The sequence below is a fragment of the Stegastes partitus genome, unplaced genomic scaffold (genome assembly GCF_000690725.1).
Source record: "Stegastes partitus isolate 25-593 unplaced genomic scaffold, Stegastes_partitus-1.0.2 Scaffold879, whole genome shotgun sequence".
Lineage (NCBI taxonomy): Eukaryota > Metazoa > Chordata > Actinopteri > Pomacentridae > Stegastes > Stegastes partitus.
Window position 1 is genome coordinate 75,645 of NW_007578610.1, and position 19,358 is coordinate 95,002.

At 39.7% G+C, this 19,358-nt stretch overlaps 1 protein-coding gene across 1 annotated transcript in view; it reads right to left on the reverse strand.

Moving 5' to 3' along the window:
- The window catches only part of LOC103365833 (polypeptide N-acetylgalactosaminyltransferase 14-like), a 159,392-nt gene that overhangs the window by 44,064 nt on the left and 95,970 nt on the right, over window positions 1-19,358 (reverse strand). The window contains exons 5-6 of the mRNA XM_008293382.1: window positions 11,162-11,227; window positions 1,566-1,687 (exon numbers count right to left, since the gene is read on the reverse strand). Coding sequence (XP_008291604.1) covers window positions 1,566-1,687; window positions 11,162-11,227 — 188 coding nt within the window. The remainder of the gene's footprint in view (window positions 1-1,565; window positions 1,688-11,161; window positions 11,228-19,358) is intronic.

Below are 19,358 nucleotides of genomic sequence, written 5' to 3' on the forward strand. Positions count from 1 at the left end.
GTGAGATGAGAGAGGTCGGAAAAGACGATGGAAGAAAAAAGGGTGGGGTGAGGTTTTAAGAAAAGGTAGGGGAGGAGAGGAGATGGGAAGAGAGGGGAAAGGAAGGGCAGATGTAAAGAGAAAAGTGCAGAAGTAGAGTGTATAAGGTGAGAAGGCTGACGAGGAAGAGGTGGATTAAGAAAAGAAAAGATCAAGATCAAAGATTGCTGGAGTTGAGTGCAAACAGACAAAAGGGGAAAGGGGGGTAAAAAAAAGAGAATAAATGCAAGACAAGTGAAGAGGTGCCAGACAAGGGGAAGCAGGAGACAAGACAAGAACGTGACAGGCAATCAGAGGAAGTGAGGAGAGGAGTCAGGAAAGGTGACAGAGTAAAAGTAAAGGACGCGAGAGAAGAAAGGAGGAGAAATGGTGGTCTAATGACAGGGCAGAAAAGGAGACAAGGGAAGAGGGTGTAGGAGAAGAAGGCTAAAGAAAAGGTTAGAGGAGAGCCACAAAAAGGAGACAAGGTGATAACAGGGTGGATGAAGTGGTAACAAGTGACAGAGGAGGTCAGGACAGAGGAGAATGAAGAAGAGGAGGTGAGAGGAGACAATAGGGGTGACAAGAGAGAAGATGAAGATGAAGATGAGGAGGAGGAGGAGGAAGAGGAGAGACACAAACAGAGGAGAGCAGACGGGTGAGTGGGGTGAAGGAGAGAGTGCAGCACTTATTTCTTAATGAGAGGCAATCAGACCGACAGCTATTTTCTCTCATGGTGCGATTTCACCTCAACCACTGGAGTCATCACACACACACAGAAACACACAAAGACTTTTCGTGGTGCACTAAAGAGCTCCGGATTTTTTAAGACAGACCTTGAAGTTGTTGGTGCTCATGATCCCCTTCACATACAAGGTGTGTCAGAAAAGTTCCAGGACTGGTGTCACTAAAGATATCTTTCAAATTCAAACTACAAACTACAAGTTTTCCGCTTCCAAGTGATCCCCCTGGAGTCTAACACATTTCCCCAGCCTTCTCTGCCACGCCACCATTCACTCCAGGATCCTCTACAGCTCCATCGTCACAGCCATCCTGATGTCATCCACGTCTTCAAAGCGGGTCCCCTTGATGACCCCCTTGAGCTTGGGGAAGAGGAAAAAATCCCACGGAGCCAGGTGGGGTGAGTAGGGAGGTTGCTCCAGCACGGCGATGATCTTCTCAGTCAGGAACTGTGGGATGTTCAGGGCATTGTGAGCAGGCGCGTTGTCATGGTGAAGCAGCCACGACTTGTTCTGCCACAACTCTCGCTTGTTCTGGTGCATTGAACGAAGCAAACGCTGCAGGATCTCTTTGTAGACGTGCTGGTTGATCGTCTGAAGGGAAAACTCATAATTTGGGTTTGAAATATATTTTTGTGACACCAGTCCTGGAACCTTTCTGAAACACCTCATACATGTGCATCTCTTAGAAACATTTCTCTTCAAAATTTGAGACGTGATGGGTAAGAGGATTGTGAATTAGGATTAGAAGAGTCTCACACACTTGTTGTCGTTCTGTTTGTTGATGATAGTTGAGTGGTGTTCTACCTGTTTGATCCTCTGCAGGAGCGGGGGCAGCCAGTCCTTGTTGACCTCACAGTGGCTGTCCAGGAAGGTGAGCACTCTGGCCCTCGCAGCATCAGCACCCCGCACTCTGGACCTGATCAGACCTGACACACAAACAAGCTGCCTTTACAAAGCTTCATACATATTTACACACAGACACACATGTTTAACTGAACTGTTTAAGCTTATAACCACACGTTTCAGCCTAAAAGTCCTCAGAAACAGTTCAATCATATCACTGACACTAACAAGGCAAATGGAACGTTTCTGATAAACCGAAGAAATAATCAATAGAAATATTGTGTACAAGAGTCACATATAACTGGTAAATTCATAATCCAGTGTGTAATTTGTTTAACCTGAGACACAAAAAAACACATTAAGATCATTTTTGTTTGCTGTAGCATCCTCCTCTTGATAAGTAGACAAAAAAAAACCCTAATATTTGTGGTATAATATAATATTAAAAACATCTTTTACAACCAAATATATGAATAGGATTGCAGTGAATTTTCACCTGGAGGGCTTGAGTTTGAGTCCCCTCTGCACCCATTCTTATAATATTCTATTTTAAGTTGTTACCTTTTGAGTTTTGCTTTTGTTTGGTTCAGTTTAGACAACAAAACCTGCTGAGATATTAAAAAAAAGGATCATGGTTTGGTCAAAGGTCCCACATTGTTGCTTTTTCTGCAAATGAATCCAGGTCTCACACTACTGAGATGGTTCAGCTCACCATGACTGTGTAACTCCTGGGTTTAGGGCTCTTCTAAATGGGTTGTTTTTTTCCTGAAAGCCAATTAGCTGCTGCTGTTCTCACATCCTTCAGGAAGAACACGCTGTCAATCCCAGTTTGAGCTAATCGAATTCTAACTGGCTTGTAAAGCTGGGAGGCTAACTAGTTTTTTGGGGGGTTAAGGAATGGCAGTAGTAAACATCCTCATTTTTAACAGCTTTTATTTTACAACTCCAACTTTATAACAACCACAAAACACAAGCAGAATGGATTTTCACCATATGGGACCTTTAAAAGACACAACAAATGTTTTGTATGTTTATGGGATAATGATTCCACTGGATGTTTTACATGCACTGGGATAACTGGAAGAGGTGATCAATGTTTTCAGGGTTGTCTTTCAATGATCAGAATGGATGAAAACGTGCCCACTGAGCCTTCTAGGTGATGAGGGAGGTCCCTGCTGGCCCATATGTATGGAAACAATCTACCACCACAGCAGTGTGATGATGTCTGAATCGAGTGAACTCTGACAAGCAGTCCCGATTCACATTGGTAACTTTCCCAGGGAGTATTTATTCCTCGTACACCGTGTGTGTTCATACATACGTTAACTTCCAAACGTTATACACACGCGCTTGGATGCAGTTGATATTGAACATAAAGCCTCACAGCCGTCAGGGCTTCTTTCTGCTAAATTGAAATCCTCCACTTTGCCTGCTGAAATTGATTCTTTTCAGGGCGGCAGATCGGATAAGACAGTATATATTCAAGTTTCACGCTCACAAGCTGTGACTATCAGTTAAACACACACAACCTCCATCGTCCTCCTACAAACACACACATACCTCCAGTCAAAGCCGCAGTAGGAAATAAAGGAAAACATATATTTTTTTTAGTATTGGTGAGGACGGAACCCTTAACCTTGGCAGTATTAGTGCCTTGCTCTGTTTATTGACGTCCACTCTCTCCCTTTCTCCTTCTTTCTCACTGTAGCTCGCTCGCTCTAGCAGTCAGTCAGCACAGGGGAAAATCGATGCAGGGCTCTTAGAGGTCCTGTCAGACATGGACACAACCTTTTAACAGGCGCATCACACTCTGCATGTGTGTGTCTATGTGTGTCCACTCTTAAAGAGGAGGGAGAGAAAAGCGAAGAAGTCGTGGGTCGTGTCGAGGAAAGCAAATGTGTGCGTCGGCTGATTGCAGTTGTGTTTTAGTAAGGAAGAGAGAGACGGCGAGTGTGTGTTTGTGTGTAAATGAGCCTGTTAGGGAGGTCTCCCTGATGGGGGCCAGTGTTCTCTTCTATTTGGACTAAATGGTCTAATCAATACTCCCTGACATGGAGACATAGTGTGTGTGTGGGAGTGCTTGCTCTTTTCAATAAGTGTGTACACATGTGCGAGGGTGTGTGTGTGTGTGTGTGTGTCATATTGTGTGTGAGTTACCATGACTGTGCGTGGGTCCATTGTGAGTGTGTGTGTCGGTGACATTGTACGAGGGGCCGTGAAGTTTCACACGGCGCCGTTAGGCCGAGGCTCAGCCAATTAAAAATCCCATTTCATCCTCAATAAGGCTTTATTTTCTGGATGGATGGACACACACACATAGACACACACACACACATAAACTGGACCCATGCACGTGTAGACACACACGGATTCAAGCACACACTGATGGAGGTGGACGCTCATTTACTAATACACACACACACACACACACACAATGCAGGGCAGGCTGACTTTGCACAGAGGAGAGAGTGTTAATCTACATCGATAACTCTTAACTGTCTGCACCTACCAGCTGTGTGTGTGTTTGTGTGTGTGTGTGTGTGTCTGTGTTTGTGTGCTTGAATTTTTAGTTCAAAATCACTGTAGTGATGACATTTTGGTGGGTTCTCACAACTTGTAGAGGATTAAGACAGGGTTTAAAGGGTTAAAGTTAGGGTCATGCCCCAGCCTGAACAACGACTGAACAGAGGTGTTTCAAACCAGGTATTAAACTAAATCCTCTAATTTCTCTGTTTGGGCTCATCCTAGAAGAAGGTACGATTAACAGTCACAATATTCTGCATGTTGTTGGTTTACATTCTAGAAAGTTGGAACATTGGAAACAGCTTTTCTTACACGGTAAGGAAAACTGATCATGGGATAAAACTTGTACAAAATGATGTATACTGAAAAAAAAGTTTTCTGTTCACTGTAAAAGCTGCTTGTGTTTCTCCTTTGAGAAACTAGACAAACTCTGTTATTCTCCATATCCTATACAATATTAAATTTACCAACAACCCAGCAACGTGTCTTTGTGTTTTTTTTACTTATACAGTAACAGCAATTTTCCACGTCAACATGTTTGGCAAAAAACTTGAGAAAATCAGATACTCACTTCAACATTCACATCGGAAACTAAATCTAGCCAGACGTAAATGCAATGAATGCTTAGTTATCAGTTGCAACAAGCCATCACTACACACTGTTTACTCACACGTTGCATGTCCTTGATGTGGAGGCATCTATACACTACATAAATATGCTTTGTTTGCTTCGTTTGTGTTTACTGTTGCTCTGTTTATGTGTTGGCGTTGCGAGCAGCTGCTGGTATTATTTACTCATGCTTGTTTCTCACTCAGCCTGAAAAATTAAACAACACTCCACTTTTTTTAAAGTCCTGAATAATACCTCAATAAAAAGATTTAGATTTTAAAAAGTCACTGTTAGGATTAGTATCATGTTTAGTTGTAAGGGGCAAGAGAATGCCTAATATTACTGTCAACTATGCAACACCACTAAAGAACGCTAGGAAAGGTGTGTGTTTGGGTGTGTTATTGATCTTTAACCTTCTGAAGCCCAGAACCAATCAGCAGGTTTTAAAGGTGTGTTATTTTTTTTGTTTTTACATAAATCCTCAAAATTGCACCATTTATCAGAGCCAGAAACCGTAAAAAAAAAGTTATTTTATCAAAATCCCTTTATTCGATTCAGTCTCATATAATAATTTGACCAAATTCTGTAAATAAAACAAAAGAATCAGCCAACTACGGACTCAGCTGTGACCAACAGTGACAAATATTCTGAAACCTTTGGGCTGAAATGCAGGCTGTGCGTACGCAGAGCAGAAAGAAAACTTGAGTGGAAACAAACAAAAAGAAATCAAAGAAATTCAACTTCATTTTTTTTATATACATCATTTTTGGCATTATAACTTTGTCACACTGCACATAATACATTTCTGTGCTCGCTCTACTTCTAGAAAGAGGACTTTAATAGGACTTTAACTTGCACCCAGAAATTGCTTGGGGCTCAGTGGGTTAAAGTTTGTGAATACCAGACAGAATCATAGGGAGTAAGACATTTCGTCTGGTTATTGATTGACCTGAATGGCTGTGTATGCTTAAAATTAACTAGCTGATGTTCTGAATGGCAACACTTGAAGGTGGCATGAAGAGCCAAGCATCACGGAGAGAAGCCAGACATAATGAATAGATCAGTTGGGGATAATGGTGCACACTCTCCACAGAAGCATTTATGTCGATGTATTTGGTTGCAGACTTTTAAGGAAATGTGTGACTAATGATAGTGGAGACTTTGAGTGAGGAGTTCAAACCCTGTTTACTTTCTCTGCGCTGCATGAAGTGGGCTTGATTGGTGTGATTGTTGGATTGTTCGTTTCAGAAAACTACCAAAATTGCAGGGCACAGCCCTCCTACTTCCAAAGCTAGAAAGGTGTCGATATTGTTTAACAATTCATCGGGCACTTTGTATGAATCATACTGATGCCTTTAACGGCATGTCTACAGACGAGGCATTCCAGGCCTTACTTTTAACTAGCTGTTCTATACATGTCAGAAGGAATGGATTTTTTTTTTTTAGCTTCAAGGCTATTTTCCTCATTTAAGAGCCAAAGTGAAAGTTTGCAAAAAAGACAAAGAACTTAGGTTTCTGGGAAGTTTTGAGCTCAATTGAGTCTGGGCCATAATACAAGCACATAAACAGGCTCATTCCACACACACAGTACATTTATAAGCCAACAAGGGCATCTGTATCGTTGGCACATTGGCTGTTCAAAACAAATAGATACGAACTACAAAAACTTCCACCCTTTAGAATTTGGTTTGGGTAATCTGAAACAACCTTTACATTGGGTTTAGGTTAATGTAACTTTAAGGGGCTGAGCAATGCATTATGTCGACGAGTGTCCTCACAAGTGTGTAAGACGAAATGTGTGTGTGTTTCGGAGAAGACATACAGTATCAGCCTGGTGTGTTTTTATGGCCATTAAAAAGACAATCAAGTCAGAAAGCCTGAAGCTATAAACTATTAACTAGCCGAACTGATGAACCCTGCCTCTGTGTGTGTGTGTGTGTGTGTGTGTGTGTGATCAGCATGACTGTGCTATAATGAAATCCTTCAGTGACAGCATGTAGGACAAGTATTCCTGTTGTTACAGAGAGAGATGGAGAGGAGGGCGAGCGCGAGTGAAAACAGCTATAAAGTACGAACAACAAATTGAGTTAGAAAGATAAAATATGAAATATACGAAAAATAAAGTACGAGACGTGCAGGAAGAGGGAGGAAGAGAGGAAGGAGCAGAAAAAGGCAGAACAGAGAGATATTAGTGGAGTTAAGTGGTCTGAAGACTCATAATTCAGACATTTTAATGCAGTAATCTCAGGTCAACTGGAACTGCTCTCAACAAGGCAACAACAAGCATGTTCAAAGTGGTGTCTGAGTGTTTTCTACTTTAGTTTTTCCCTGTGAGAATGCTTTTGATCTCACGCGGCAATAAGACGTCTGAAAATGTCTCAATCTGTCACTTTCCAGGGGAACTGTACAGATGTTAGTTGATAGTGAGAACATAATCTGCACCATCCACAGATGATGCTCAGATAGAGGAGTTATTGTGAAGCTGTAGGAGTGTTCACACTCAGGGGCACCGTTCACAGTGGCTATTATCTGAAATGGTTTTAAATGTCAGTATTTCTGTGGTATATAAATGACTGTTGGTGTCGTAATTGTGGATGTTTACTTGTACGAATGAGCAGAACTAACAGACTCCTGTAATTAGAGTGCTGTCAGTTTCTAACAGCGTAGTTCCTGTTCCGTGAATAAATCTTACATTTCACGTGGAACATGCAGCTTTCAAAAGGAGCGCTTTCAAAAGATCGTAGCAGTGGGCTGTCATGCTTTTTATATCCATGTCAAACATGATGGGGGAAAAAAGGGCAATGCAGGGCCAGATGGGACTTTTGATGCTAACACTACATCTGAGATGAGCTTTAGCTGTCTTGTTTTTTTGTAATTTTTGTTTCATAGTGTGCTTATGATCTATATGCTGTTTATTATCATTTTATTCTTTAATTGGCTCACATTCAGCTTCTGCAAAGTGACTGTCAGTCTTCCTAGGGTCCAATTATTGTTATTTATAGCAGGTAATGGGTAATACCCATAAGTTGTACATGACTGCATTGGATGACGTTGGTGCTAATGGCATGTCCACAAAGAAGGCTGATAGAACAGATACGCTTTTGGTTTAATCCGTCTATGCCAGGAGTCGGCAACCCGCGGCTCCGGAGCCGCATGTGGCTCTTTCATACCTCTGCTACGGCTCCTTGTGGCTTTGGACAATAAATAATCAGTATTTAATTTTATTTATTTATTTTTTTCAGTTAGTTAGTTTTTAAAATGCAATCTGAATTTGAAGATTATGGTGATCTTGTAACATTAAAATAAAGTGTGTTTAACTTTTTGTCGCTCAAATATGTGTCATACCCTCTGGCATGCACAGTGTTGCCAACTTGGTGACTTTTTCGCTAAATCTGGAAACTTTCCAAATCCTCTTGGCGACTTTTTTTTTTTGTCAAAAGTGACTAGAGACAAATCTAACGACTCCTTTTGGTGTTAATGGAGATTTTTCTGGTGTTTTGGAGACTCTGACGTGAAAACACGTATCATTGTGCAGTTACTGTCCTCAGCGAGCTGCGGTGCTGCGTGAGCTGTTCCCATTGATGGTCCCAGCTGCAGTCAGCAGGACAACCAGACGACATTTTGACGTTGATGCAGGTGGAAAATTGAACTTCTGCTTTTTATTTCATATATACAAGGAGGATTCAAATAGACACTGTTTTATTTGAAAGTAGCCTTCAACCTCTTCTTTTTTCAAAATGTTTTTGTTGCATTCAGAAATAAAATTTCGTTTTCTCTGTAGCAGTTCATTGATTTCATAAACGCAGCACACTACAGCTTTTATACATAGCATTAACGTAAAAATGATATATGCTATCTGTGTTATCTGCATTTTAAATGTCAAAAGGGTTTTGTGGCTCCCGTTGTTTTCTTGTCTGTGGGAAACAGGTCCAAATGACTCTGAGTGTTGAAGGTTGCCGAGCCCTGGTCTATGCAGACTGCACAATACCTTACATCCATAAGCATGACCCAAATCGTGCTTTGACACATCACCTGCCCTTTAATCAATACTATCAATACCCCATACAGGCAGTGAACCTGAATACATCCTGTGTAGGTGAAGCTCTGCTGCTCTGCCAACATACTGCTCTCTGCCTCTTGTGTAGACACAAGAAGATAAACATTGACACAAATTGGCACAAAGATTCAAATTGAACAAAAAAAAAATATTAGCTGTGAATTTACACAATGTTAATCAATTTGAAAACATACATAATTAAACAGTAAAACTTCTTGAGATTTTCTGTCACTCGTGCTGCTAGGCAACGTCAAGCTAAACAGGAAGGAGTTCACAAGCTCTGACCAGGAATTTTAATGATCCAGAAAATATTATTCAAAGTCTTCCCGGCAAAGACAGAATCACATAGCACTCTTTGTCTAACACATGTAGCTGCCACTGTCTCCCTCCTCTGTCACAAACTCATCTCTCGTGTGGTCAGCTAACATCTCCTGTGTCTGCTACAGCTTCTGCTACGATGGTTGTGAAGTCATCATAGATTGCACAAAAAAACTGACAAATCCTCCGAGACGTCACCCTGAACGGCAGTTTTGAAACTCCAGCTGTCGCCATGATGGCAGTGCCTAACTTCTCTTGATTCCTGGCTAATCCAAAAATGAGCAACAAGCTGGAGCATGAGTGAAGCTGAGGCAGGCCGTGCTAGTGTCTCCAGGCCATAAACTGTCCTGTGACTGTAGCCACCTGTCACTCAGAGCAGCCATGCCATTAGCTATGCATACCTTTAAGCCTTAATACAGTTAAAGCGGTAAGTTCTGGGGAAATTCCCTCCCCATACAGTTGTCATGCACAGAGGAATTAGCTGTACAGACCAGACATGTGTTTTGTACCAGGCTGTCAACATGTTTATGTTTGCTATACATTTGGGCATTTCACTGTTAGGGTTTATGGAGACTGACTCACTTTTGGAGTCACCCTCAAGTAGCCATTTGAGTTTCAGACACTTCAGCACTGGCTTCATTCTTCCGCCGAACAGGAAGTTTAAAGTACAGTAATTGTTCAAACAAGGTCACCTCAAAGCAATTGGCTGTGTTCTGAATTTATTCAATCAAATGTCAATTAGCAAAGTGGAAAAACACAAAAACAGGTTTTGGTAGCTGGAATGAAAAACAAGATCTTAATTAGGCTGTTTGGTCTGTCTTGACTAAATTAAATTAGTGAAGCAATTTAACTTGATTTCACTTTTTTTATCGCATTTTTAAAGGCTGCTTTACATGTAGAAATATGCCATGTTTTTCACTTTTCTGGCACTTGCTTTTACTGTGCATTAAACTTGGATTCATTTTAGAAAATAACCAAAATAACAAAAAAAAAAAAACGGCAGATCCTGTGAAACTTCTTCATAATTCTTCCTAAATGTGGAATACTCTGTAGCAATGACTTAAAATCATCCCCAACATGCCACCTCCACTGTTTTTCCAAAGAATAATGAAATGTTCTGCAAGTCCTGAGCATTTAATACCGCTCTCAACTCCTTTAAACTCCTGTACATGCGTCCAGAATCATCCGCAGTGGGATTAGATGCGTCTTTTCAAACCTTTTTCTGGCCCTTAACCATGCTTTTAGTTCCCAAAATGCTCATGACCCTATCACATTGTTAAGCTGTCATGTTAATTTGCGTTTTGCATTCATTTACATTCTATATTTAAGAGCATGGAGGCAGCTCCAAATGGATTATATAGAAAAATGATAAGCATGGCCATGACGCATGGCTGTATTAACCATTAAAATGAGGAACAACATCCATATTTAGTGTGACTGAGGTATTAACTCAACTCTGGTTGTCATTTGTGATTTTGGCAAGTTAGTTATGAATTTTGCAGGGGTCTTTTTTTTTTTTTTTGCATTTTTGAAAAAGGAAGTCAAATTTTAGCTTGTGGTCTTTCTTTTGAATTTGAGGTATGTTTGGTTTGGGATTGTGGCAGACAGTTTCCTTTCAGTGACATTTTTTAATGATAGTCTGCTTCTCTGAGCTCTATTTCAGTAGCAGCTCCTGTCACTTCAATTCACTTCAGGTCATTTCAATTCTGTAGCTCCATATGTAGCCAGAGATGAATGAATCAATTTCACTTCACTCACTGTCTGTCTGTATGTGTGTGCGTGAATATATGGGGATGTTTAGGCAGCGGGATGAAAAGGCCAGAGGGTTTTCATTAACACCAGGCAAATTTAAATTCTTTACACACATTACAAAACCTTTGAACACACAGACGCACACACATGTGTGTATGGTATACCACTGACAAATAACACTAAAACACCTACAAAGGCAGTGTGCATAATTACACATGCAAATTTATACACACGAACCTGTTAAAAATGCTAATGCAAACTTTCACACAGACAAAAACACACAGAAATGTTGCCATACCTTCTCTCTTCTTGTTGCGAAGACATTTTACTTTGGGCAGTTTGGTGAGAAGCTGGCAGTCACTTTCTAAAAAAAAAAAAAAAGAGAGAGAGAGAAGAAGAAGAAGAAAAACAGCATGAATGGATTATGAAAAATATATAATTGAACAGAATATCGTGTGCTGTGTAATATATATCTTGATCATTTCTCTAAGACTCTGCAGGGCAATTAGCAGCTCATTGAAAAACTCTTCAGCAGCAGGACGACAATTCAAAGCTTTCAGTTTGACAAGGCAGACATTTGTCTTGTTGCTGCTCAGCCGACTGTGTGCTCCCTGCTGAATTTTTGAGTTGTATTAATATATTATTTTAAATATAACTGTCTGCTGTTCAAAAAAAATAAAAAATACTCTAGTGGAAAGTGTCAAAATGAAAAGAAGAAAAGGAAAAAACAGAATCAGTGGGATATGAGTCATTTACAGAAGTGAAATTACTATTTAATACATGTTTTGGAGCAACAATGGTATTTGAAAATGATGCCTGTACTTACGATATCAAAGCTGGATTCAATAGAGTTTCATTATTTTGGTAAGTACAACCTTGAAGTCAATTATTAAAATAATGATGGAAGATGGAGAAGACTGAGAAAGAATTGATAGAGAAATTTTCTACAATTGAGAAGATTCAACACACTGGAAAAATGGCACTGTTACGTTTTTATAAGGTTCGTCATTATATCAGTAATTATGTCTTCTTATGCTTCATTACATGCTTTAGCACAAAGGTGTTGGCAGAGTAAATTACAACTTAATGAGTAGTTTTGCTCAAGGTATAGATAATTTTCTTCACACTTAATTGTTATTGAGGTCTCTTTACGATTGTATTATGAAAAGAACACATACAAAAAGGGTTTTTTTTGGTTTTTTTTCTAAAAAAAAAGAACGCTTGTGTCACCCTGTGTTGAAGTTTAGTGACCATGAAAGACTGAAAACCTCCATCAGAGCCCTTTGACCCACAAGAGCTGCCTGGTCGCTCTCCTCTCCATTAAACTTCTGCTTTCAAATGGGAAACTGCAAAATCTATGTGACAAAAGGCAAAAGCACTTTGACCCAGACAGAAATGATTTGACTCACTTTGAGGATTAATGCTTAAGTTATTTTTTGATGTGGAACACATTTCCCCCCAAATCTTAGTTGAGAGACACTTGCATCAGGCTTCTAATCAGTTACTACTTTATTAATTTGGATTTTATTGTCATTTGGTGGCGTGGTTCTGCACATGTGACGAGGTAGAGCTTGAGGTGAACATGAACACATATTAAAGAAGCATCAGTGTAGCAGCGAGGATGCAGAACCCGGTGATCGAATGAGCACCAAATGTTATATACAGCGCCTCCATAACTATTGGCACCCCTGGTTAAGATGTGCTAAAAGCCTTAAAATAAATTCAATTTTTATTGTAGAAGCATACTCTCACACTGAAGATTGTAGAAAAATGTAACCTTCAACTCAACTCAGATGAATTGTTGGCAAAAGTGGGCTGTACAAAGTATTAACATCAAGGGTGCTAATAATTGTGGCACACATGATTTGATGTAAAAGAATTATTTTTTAATGTGGGATTTTTTTCACACTCAATAAATGCACTTGAATTAAAGATTGAATTTCCCCCCTTTTTTTTTTGTGGTTCTATATTATTTAGAAAAAAAAAGAATTTACTAGAAGTTAAAGAACACATCTTAACCAGGGCTGCTAATAATTATGGAGTGCGCTGTATATATATATAAATATATATGAACCACCTGTTGTGACAAACTGATTGCACTAAACATGTGAGTGTGAAATGGCTTAAATGTCTGAACTATGCAAAGAGTCCTATAATGATCAACGAGAACAGTGATTTCTAAATGGCATTGTGGTATTATAATAGTATTTCTTACACCAGGCTGTATTTCTCTGGTTACCAGGTGGTAATTTAAAATTGCTCCTCGATAAACAGAAATGTCATTATGGTTTGCTTGAACATTATACAACAGATTGTTTGGGAGTAAAAGAGATACACAAATATGATTACAAATTGTGTAATTGTCACGGTAGACTACAAAACAAGCCTCTCATTAACCAGAATGAGTTGTAACACCTTCGACCACCAGCAATGCTTGACAGCTTTTGAAACCTCAAGCAGAGAAATCAACATCCTACTGATGTCCAGGAGGATGTTAGCGGGTAAAACCATGTGTAATTAAAAAAAATCCCCACAACAAATCACTGCAAAAATATCAACATTACTGACTGAAACACCGCTGTGTAGGAGGAAGGGAAGCTTTTTCCCCTACAGTGTTGTGCATCTGTCTGCACATTCAGTTGTAGCGTGACATGTTTAAAGCACACATACAGTATCTGTAACACTGTTTATCCTGCTGTTGCTCATTTGCACATGTTCTACCTTTGGTTGTGTGTTTGCATGTATCAGTCTTCACTGCTAAATGCAATTATCCTCTGGCTGCCTCGCCTGTCTTGATCATTTCTTCACGTTCTAAATCTAGCACTAACCTTCATCACTTTGATTTTCACCTCTGTAACTGTGCACATTCACCAGCTGTCCTGACTGGCTGTCAGGTTCACGACTCAGGAGATGTTTCAATAAAAGCATGTTGAAAATACAGTGGAGAATCATAATCAGGTAGTAATGAGTCAAGAGTTGCAAAGAGTAGGTGTTATGACCCTGGCTTACATTTGTGTTGATGTTGCGTTTTTTTCCCCTCCTTCATCAAAGTGTGAGTGTGGTTGTGTATAATGTTGGAACAGGCGGGGTCTTATGAGTGGTCCGTTTCTGCCTCTGGATTGGTTCAGTGGATGACAGCAGGCTTTTTAAAACCCAGATGATATTCAACCATCCCTCCTCACCTCTACCACGCCCAACAACACTCAGAGATTCTGTTAGATGTTCTTAGCATGAAGCTCTGTTCATTTGAACATGACAATTTGCTAAAGAAGTTCAGGGCTGATGAGTGGCTCTTATTTTGGGCATTTCTAGGTTCTAAAGTTTTAATAAACTGCTGAACATTTATTCAAACAGTGCAACTGGCCTTTCTTGTGAGTGGGAAGCGAGGGAGAATGACATAGCATGGTATGTCCAGGATTCCCCTGGGAGGGAGACATGACATGAATTGAGGCTTGTCTGTTGGTTAAAATAGGGATGTTATTGATTAATTGTTAGTCAACTAATTGCTGTTGTTAATCTGATCAGTTAAAATGAAATCACAGATTAAAGCAGACATCGGACCTACAGCTTAACTGTCAGAAAATGTCGTGTATTTGCTGCAATCCCTGGTTGCTCCACCTGGTGGAGCTTCTTGCTGCATAATGAGATGGAGTTACAGGTGTGTTTGCTGGCTGCCCATAAAGGTTCGTGTAAAACAAGTGCACCTTTCTGCTATCTAACTGCTAACTGTCATGTCAATAAACTCATCAAATTCTGAAAATGGTGTCTGGTGGGGGTCTGGTTCAGTCAGCTACACGAGGCTCATTTTAATGCTAAACTAGGATTTTTAAAAGGTAACACAGGCCAAGAGCTGAGTGTCGGTCAGCAGAGAGCAGTTGGAACTGCAAACACTGCGTACGCTCAGGAGCAGCAGGACTCTGATTCCATGTTTCCAACAATGTTTAACTGATGTGATGAAATGTATTGGCGACGCTCTGCTCTGACTATAAATAGATTTTAGTTGTGGGAGTAAAGACTGACAGATTTCATGGACTGATAAAGTTGCTGCAACAGTATTTGTGGACATCTGTTCCGGCTGAGCAGCCGCTTCCAGGAGCTGGACTAATGTTAACTATAGCGAACAAGTCACTCCACCATGTAGATCAGATATGAGGGTTATTTTGATATAAATCTATTATGATTCACGTCTGTTGTGAAGAGACTAATAAAACTAAAGGTTATTTACTGTGGAACGCGGCAGCTTGTTTGTCATGTAATCTGGCGTTTATTTGATCTGTTCTTCACAGTTCTAATGTAAACCAGTTTCTGTGGCAAACATTACGTGTCTGTGGATAAAAATGGTTTTAATTCGGTTAAGGAAAATGTACATCCTTAAATTAGAGTGCAGACAAACTAAATGTAGAATGTAAATGTAGAAAAGCTGATTTGATATATTGATCTTTACTAATGGTTGTGATGTGCATCTGGCATTAAATGGAAAAAATGAGTTCAAAGATCTCCTGTTTGAAAGGCTGTGAGTGAAAGGGGTTTGTTGGACGAGGCGGCTCTTACAGGCGGAGCTGAGCTGGGTGATCTGGCTGGTATTCCTGCGAGGGACATAACACCTGCTTCGTAAAGTTGTGTTTTCCTTTCAGAAGTATTTGCTGTTCATGTTTTACACTTTCTCCAACAAAGTTTTTATGTCTGCGGTTCAAGTACAGACCAGAGTCCCACAGTGCAGGCAGAAGACAGAGCTAGCAGCTGCTCAGCAACAAGACAGAGGAGGGGGAGGAACCAGAGGGAAAATAGGACTTTGCTTTTCTAGGTGAAGTTGCCTCCTAAAGGCTGGTAAATACACCAAAGATCACAATTTTTTGATGCTATAAACAACACGAAGAAATGTTTTATTAGTTATTCAGTTTGAAAAGCTTCATCTACAGTCAACACGTAAACTGCTTAAGTTTCAGCTTGTGCTGATTAATGTTACTGAGAGGGAGAAAATATAAGAAAGCAAACTGATTAATTTAGCTGCTGCTGGAGGCAGAGATTAATATTTAGACATGGCGGTGGTTACCACACTGTTAATGAAGATACATGACATCCACAGTGATTGCAATTCTGACATTGTTCTGCATTAGATCTACTGTATATAAATGCAACCTGCACTGTATTGTCACTTCTATGTACATGAAGTCTATCTCACACAGATGTAATAATAACCACTTAACTCTGTGCAATACCCAGCTACCACTCTGCTATTGCAATTGTTTTTTTAAATTGTTTTTTAAATTGTGTTATATAGGGTTGTACAAAGGGTTAAATTATATTTCTTGTGTGTCTAATAGTGTATATTGCTGGTGCATCTCAGGAGCAGCTCTTTAAATTGCATTGTACTTGTATAATGACAATAAGGACTTTCTATTCTATTCTATTCTATTCTATTCTATTCTATTCTATTGCACAAACTAAATAAAAAAAAGCTTTTTACAGCACTTAAGATGCTTTCAGCCTTCTGCAAGTGGGTAGACAGCACTCATTAATGTAGAATAATCTCAAAGAACATCCTAAGTTACAATGCTTTGGGGTAACAACTCTTGCCTTTCAGGAGGTTCATAGTATGGATTTCACTATCATCACAGCCTTGAGATACTTTTGGGAAACTGGGGTTTTTTTTTGAGATGTGACAAATTGATTTTCAAAACACTCAGCTGCTACACACCACTAACTTGAAAATCGCACTGTGGTGATTTCACTGCGCTCCAATTCAGGCTCATTCATTCTGAACAGAGAATCTGAAACACTGACTTCTTGGATTTTTGTCGAGGGCTCACCAAGCCTGCAAAAACACACGGGACTAAAATTGAGAGTTGGTGGCTCCTTATTGTAGTTTCATTGAACATGTTTGAACTTTGACTTCAAGGTACAGTGAGGAGGACACATAAACTGGCAATATTTCAGCAGCTTTGAACATAGATGAATGAACTTTTGCACCAGTAAATTCAGACAAAGCTCTGGGAGCAAATGAAATCTTATCATCAGGCATTTGGTTCTGCTCATCCTGAAGCTGCTGCTCCGCTGTACCTCGATACTCCATTACCTGTATGGCTGTGTATTTCTTATCACTGCTGAACTCCATGACCGTAAAAACTAAAGTGCAGACACACTGTCGTTGATCATATCAAATTCAGCTCAGCAGATACGGAGAACTGATTTTCTAGCAGGAGTTGAAAGAAAAATGGAAAGTACAACCATTTAGAACAATTTCTGTGACTGCTTCGCTTGTAAGAGTTCCGCGCTCTTAACAGCCCATGTTCTCAACCTGAACACACCGTCCCTTGAAGGCACTCAAGTACTGCACTTAAGTACAATTTCAAGCTATTTGTACTTTATTGCAGTAGCCCCATTATATTCCACTTCATAGCGAAACTTTATATTTCACCGTATTTATGTGTCAATTATTACTTACTTATTATTACAAAACATATTAAAAATAATTCTAAAATGTGATAAATTTTATTAAATTAAACCACCTAAAGTAGTTTTAACTTCATTGTGAATAGCTACATTAAATAATAATAACAATTAACACTAAAACACTGGTTGCACGCTCGTTTGATAGTAATAATTATTGATAAATCATTTTGAAGAAGCTTTTTTTTTGCTTAATGACCACCATTTCATGTTTGGCGTCCAGCAGTAAAGGGCTTAACACTCGTCATCTCTCCTTTAATTAAACAAATTAAACACGTTTATAGGATTTGGCACCATTTATGCATAATATAAACTTGAATAATAATGGTAATATAAAGTATTCAGATCATAGCTTTTGATAAAGTGGACCCTGCATAGGACTTGGGGAAACCTTTGGTGACTGATACTCCCATACATTTACTAAAGTAAAATTACCTGATATAATGTGGTATTGCTGATTTTACTTCATTAATATCGTCTGTCAATCAGTTCTCTCCAATCCTCCTAACCTGTCGGTGGCTTTCAGCACCGAGCCCACTGGTTTTGAGGGTGCTAATCTTTAAAAATGGGTTACAAGTTGCCCCACACCACCATATATGTTATTTTTAAAAAGGCTCAGTCATTTCCCAAAACAGCTGCCTTCTATAGTTTATAGCAAATGTTACTCAGCCAAGTGGAAATAGTGCACTTATTGGGGACTATTTTCAGTCACGGATTAACCCGCATTTGGTGCTTTAGTGAGTATTTGGGGCAGCAGAAAGGTGTGTGTGGGACTGATTAAAATAAACTACAGGGCCCATGTTCAAGTTAAAGGAAAAACATCTCATCCAGTGCAGTGGTGTGGCTCACTGGTTTGTTTTTAATAGGTTCTCGACAACAATGGAGCTCTGTGGCACAGAGGAGGACAATATATTAGGATTTGGATACACAGAGACAATCCTTGTTAGTGGGATCAAAGCGTTGTTGGTTTTGGTTACCACAAGTAGAATGTGTGACAGAGCCTTCAGCTATCAGGCTCCTCTGTTGTGGAATCAGCTCCCCGTTTGGATTAGACTTTAAACTTTCCTCTTCGATAAAGCTTATAGTTAGAGCGGGCATGGGTGAACCTGAACCATCCCTTAGTTCTGCTGCTGTAGGTTCAGACTGATGCAATGAGCACCTCTCCTCTACTTTCCACTTTCTGTCTCCATACATTTATATACCAGCACTGCACGTCGCTAACTTTGTGTCTTCTCTCTCTTGTGGTTTGTGTTTTGTTCTCTCTGCAGGTATCTCTGGTTCTGGAGCTACGTGTTTCTGATCTACGGTTACTGGCCTCACTGACCTTTCCAGTGTTAATTGTTGTTGTTTGTCTGTTTTCCATCTGCTATCCTGTTCTCTCCTCTCGTAACCCTCACCCCAACCTGTCAAGGCAAATGGCCGCCCTCCTTGAGCCTGGTTCTGCTGGAGGTTTTTTCCTTCCTGGTAAAAAGGAGTGTATTCTCTACACTGTTACCAAGGAGTGCTCAAAGGGAATCTCACTGAAACTTTTGTTTTGTTGGGTTTTTCTCTGTTTGTATTTTGTACGGTCTTCACTTTACTATGTGAAGTGCATTGAGATGACATATAGCGCCCTCCACAATTATTGGCACCCCTGGTTAAGATGTAGCTTCTAGTAAATTCCGTTTTTTTCTAAATAATATAGGACGACAATTAAAAAAAAGAGGAAAATTCAACCTTTAATTCAAGTGCATTTATTGAGTGTGAAAAAAATCCCACATTAAAAACTAATTATTTTACATCAAATCATGTGTGCCACAATTATCAGCACCCTTGATGTTAATACTTTGTACAGCCCCCTTCTGCCAACAATTCATCTGAGTTGAGTTGAAGGTTACATTTTTTCTACAATTTTCAGTGTGAGAGTATGATTGAATTTATTTTAAGGCTTTTAACACATCTTAACCAGGGGTGCCAATGATTATGGAGGGCGCTGTATGTTGTGAATCTGCTGTTGTGAATGTACAGTCGTCCTCAAATATATTCATACCCTCCCATTAAAGACG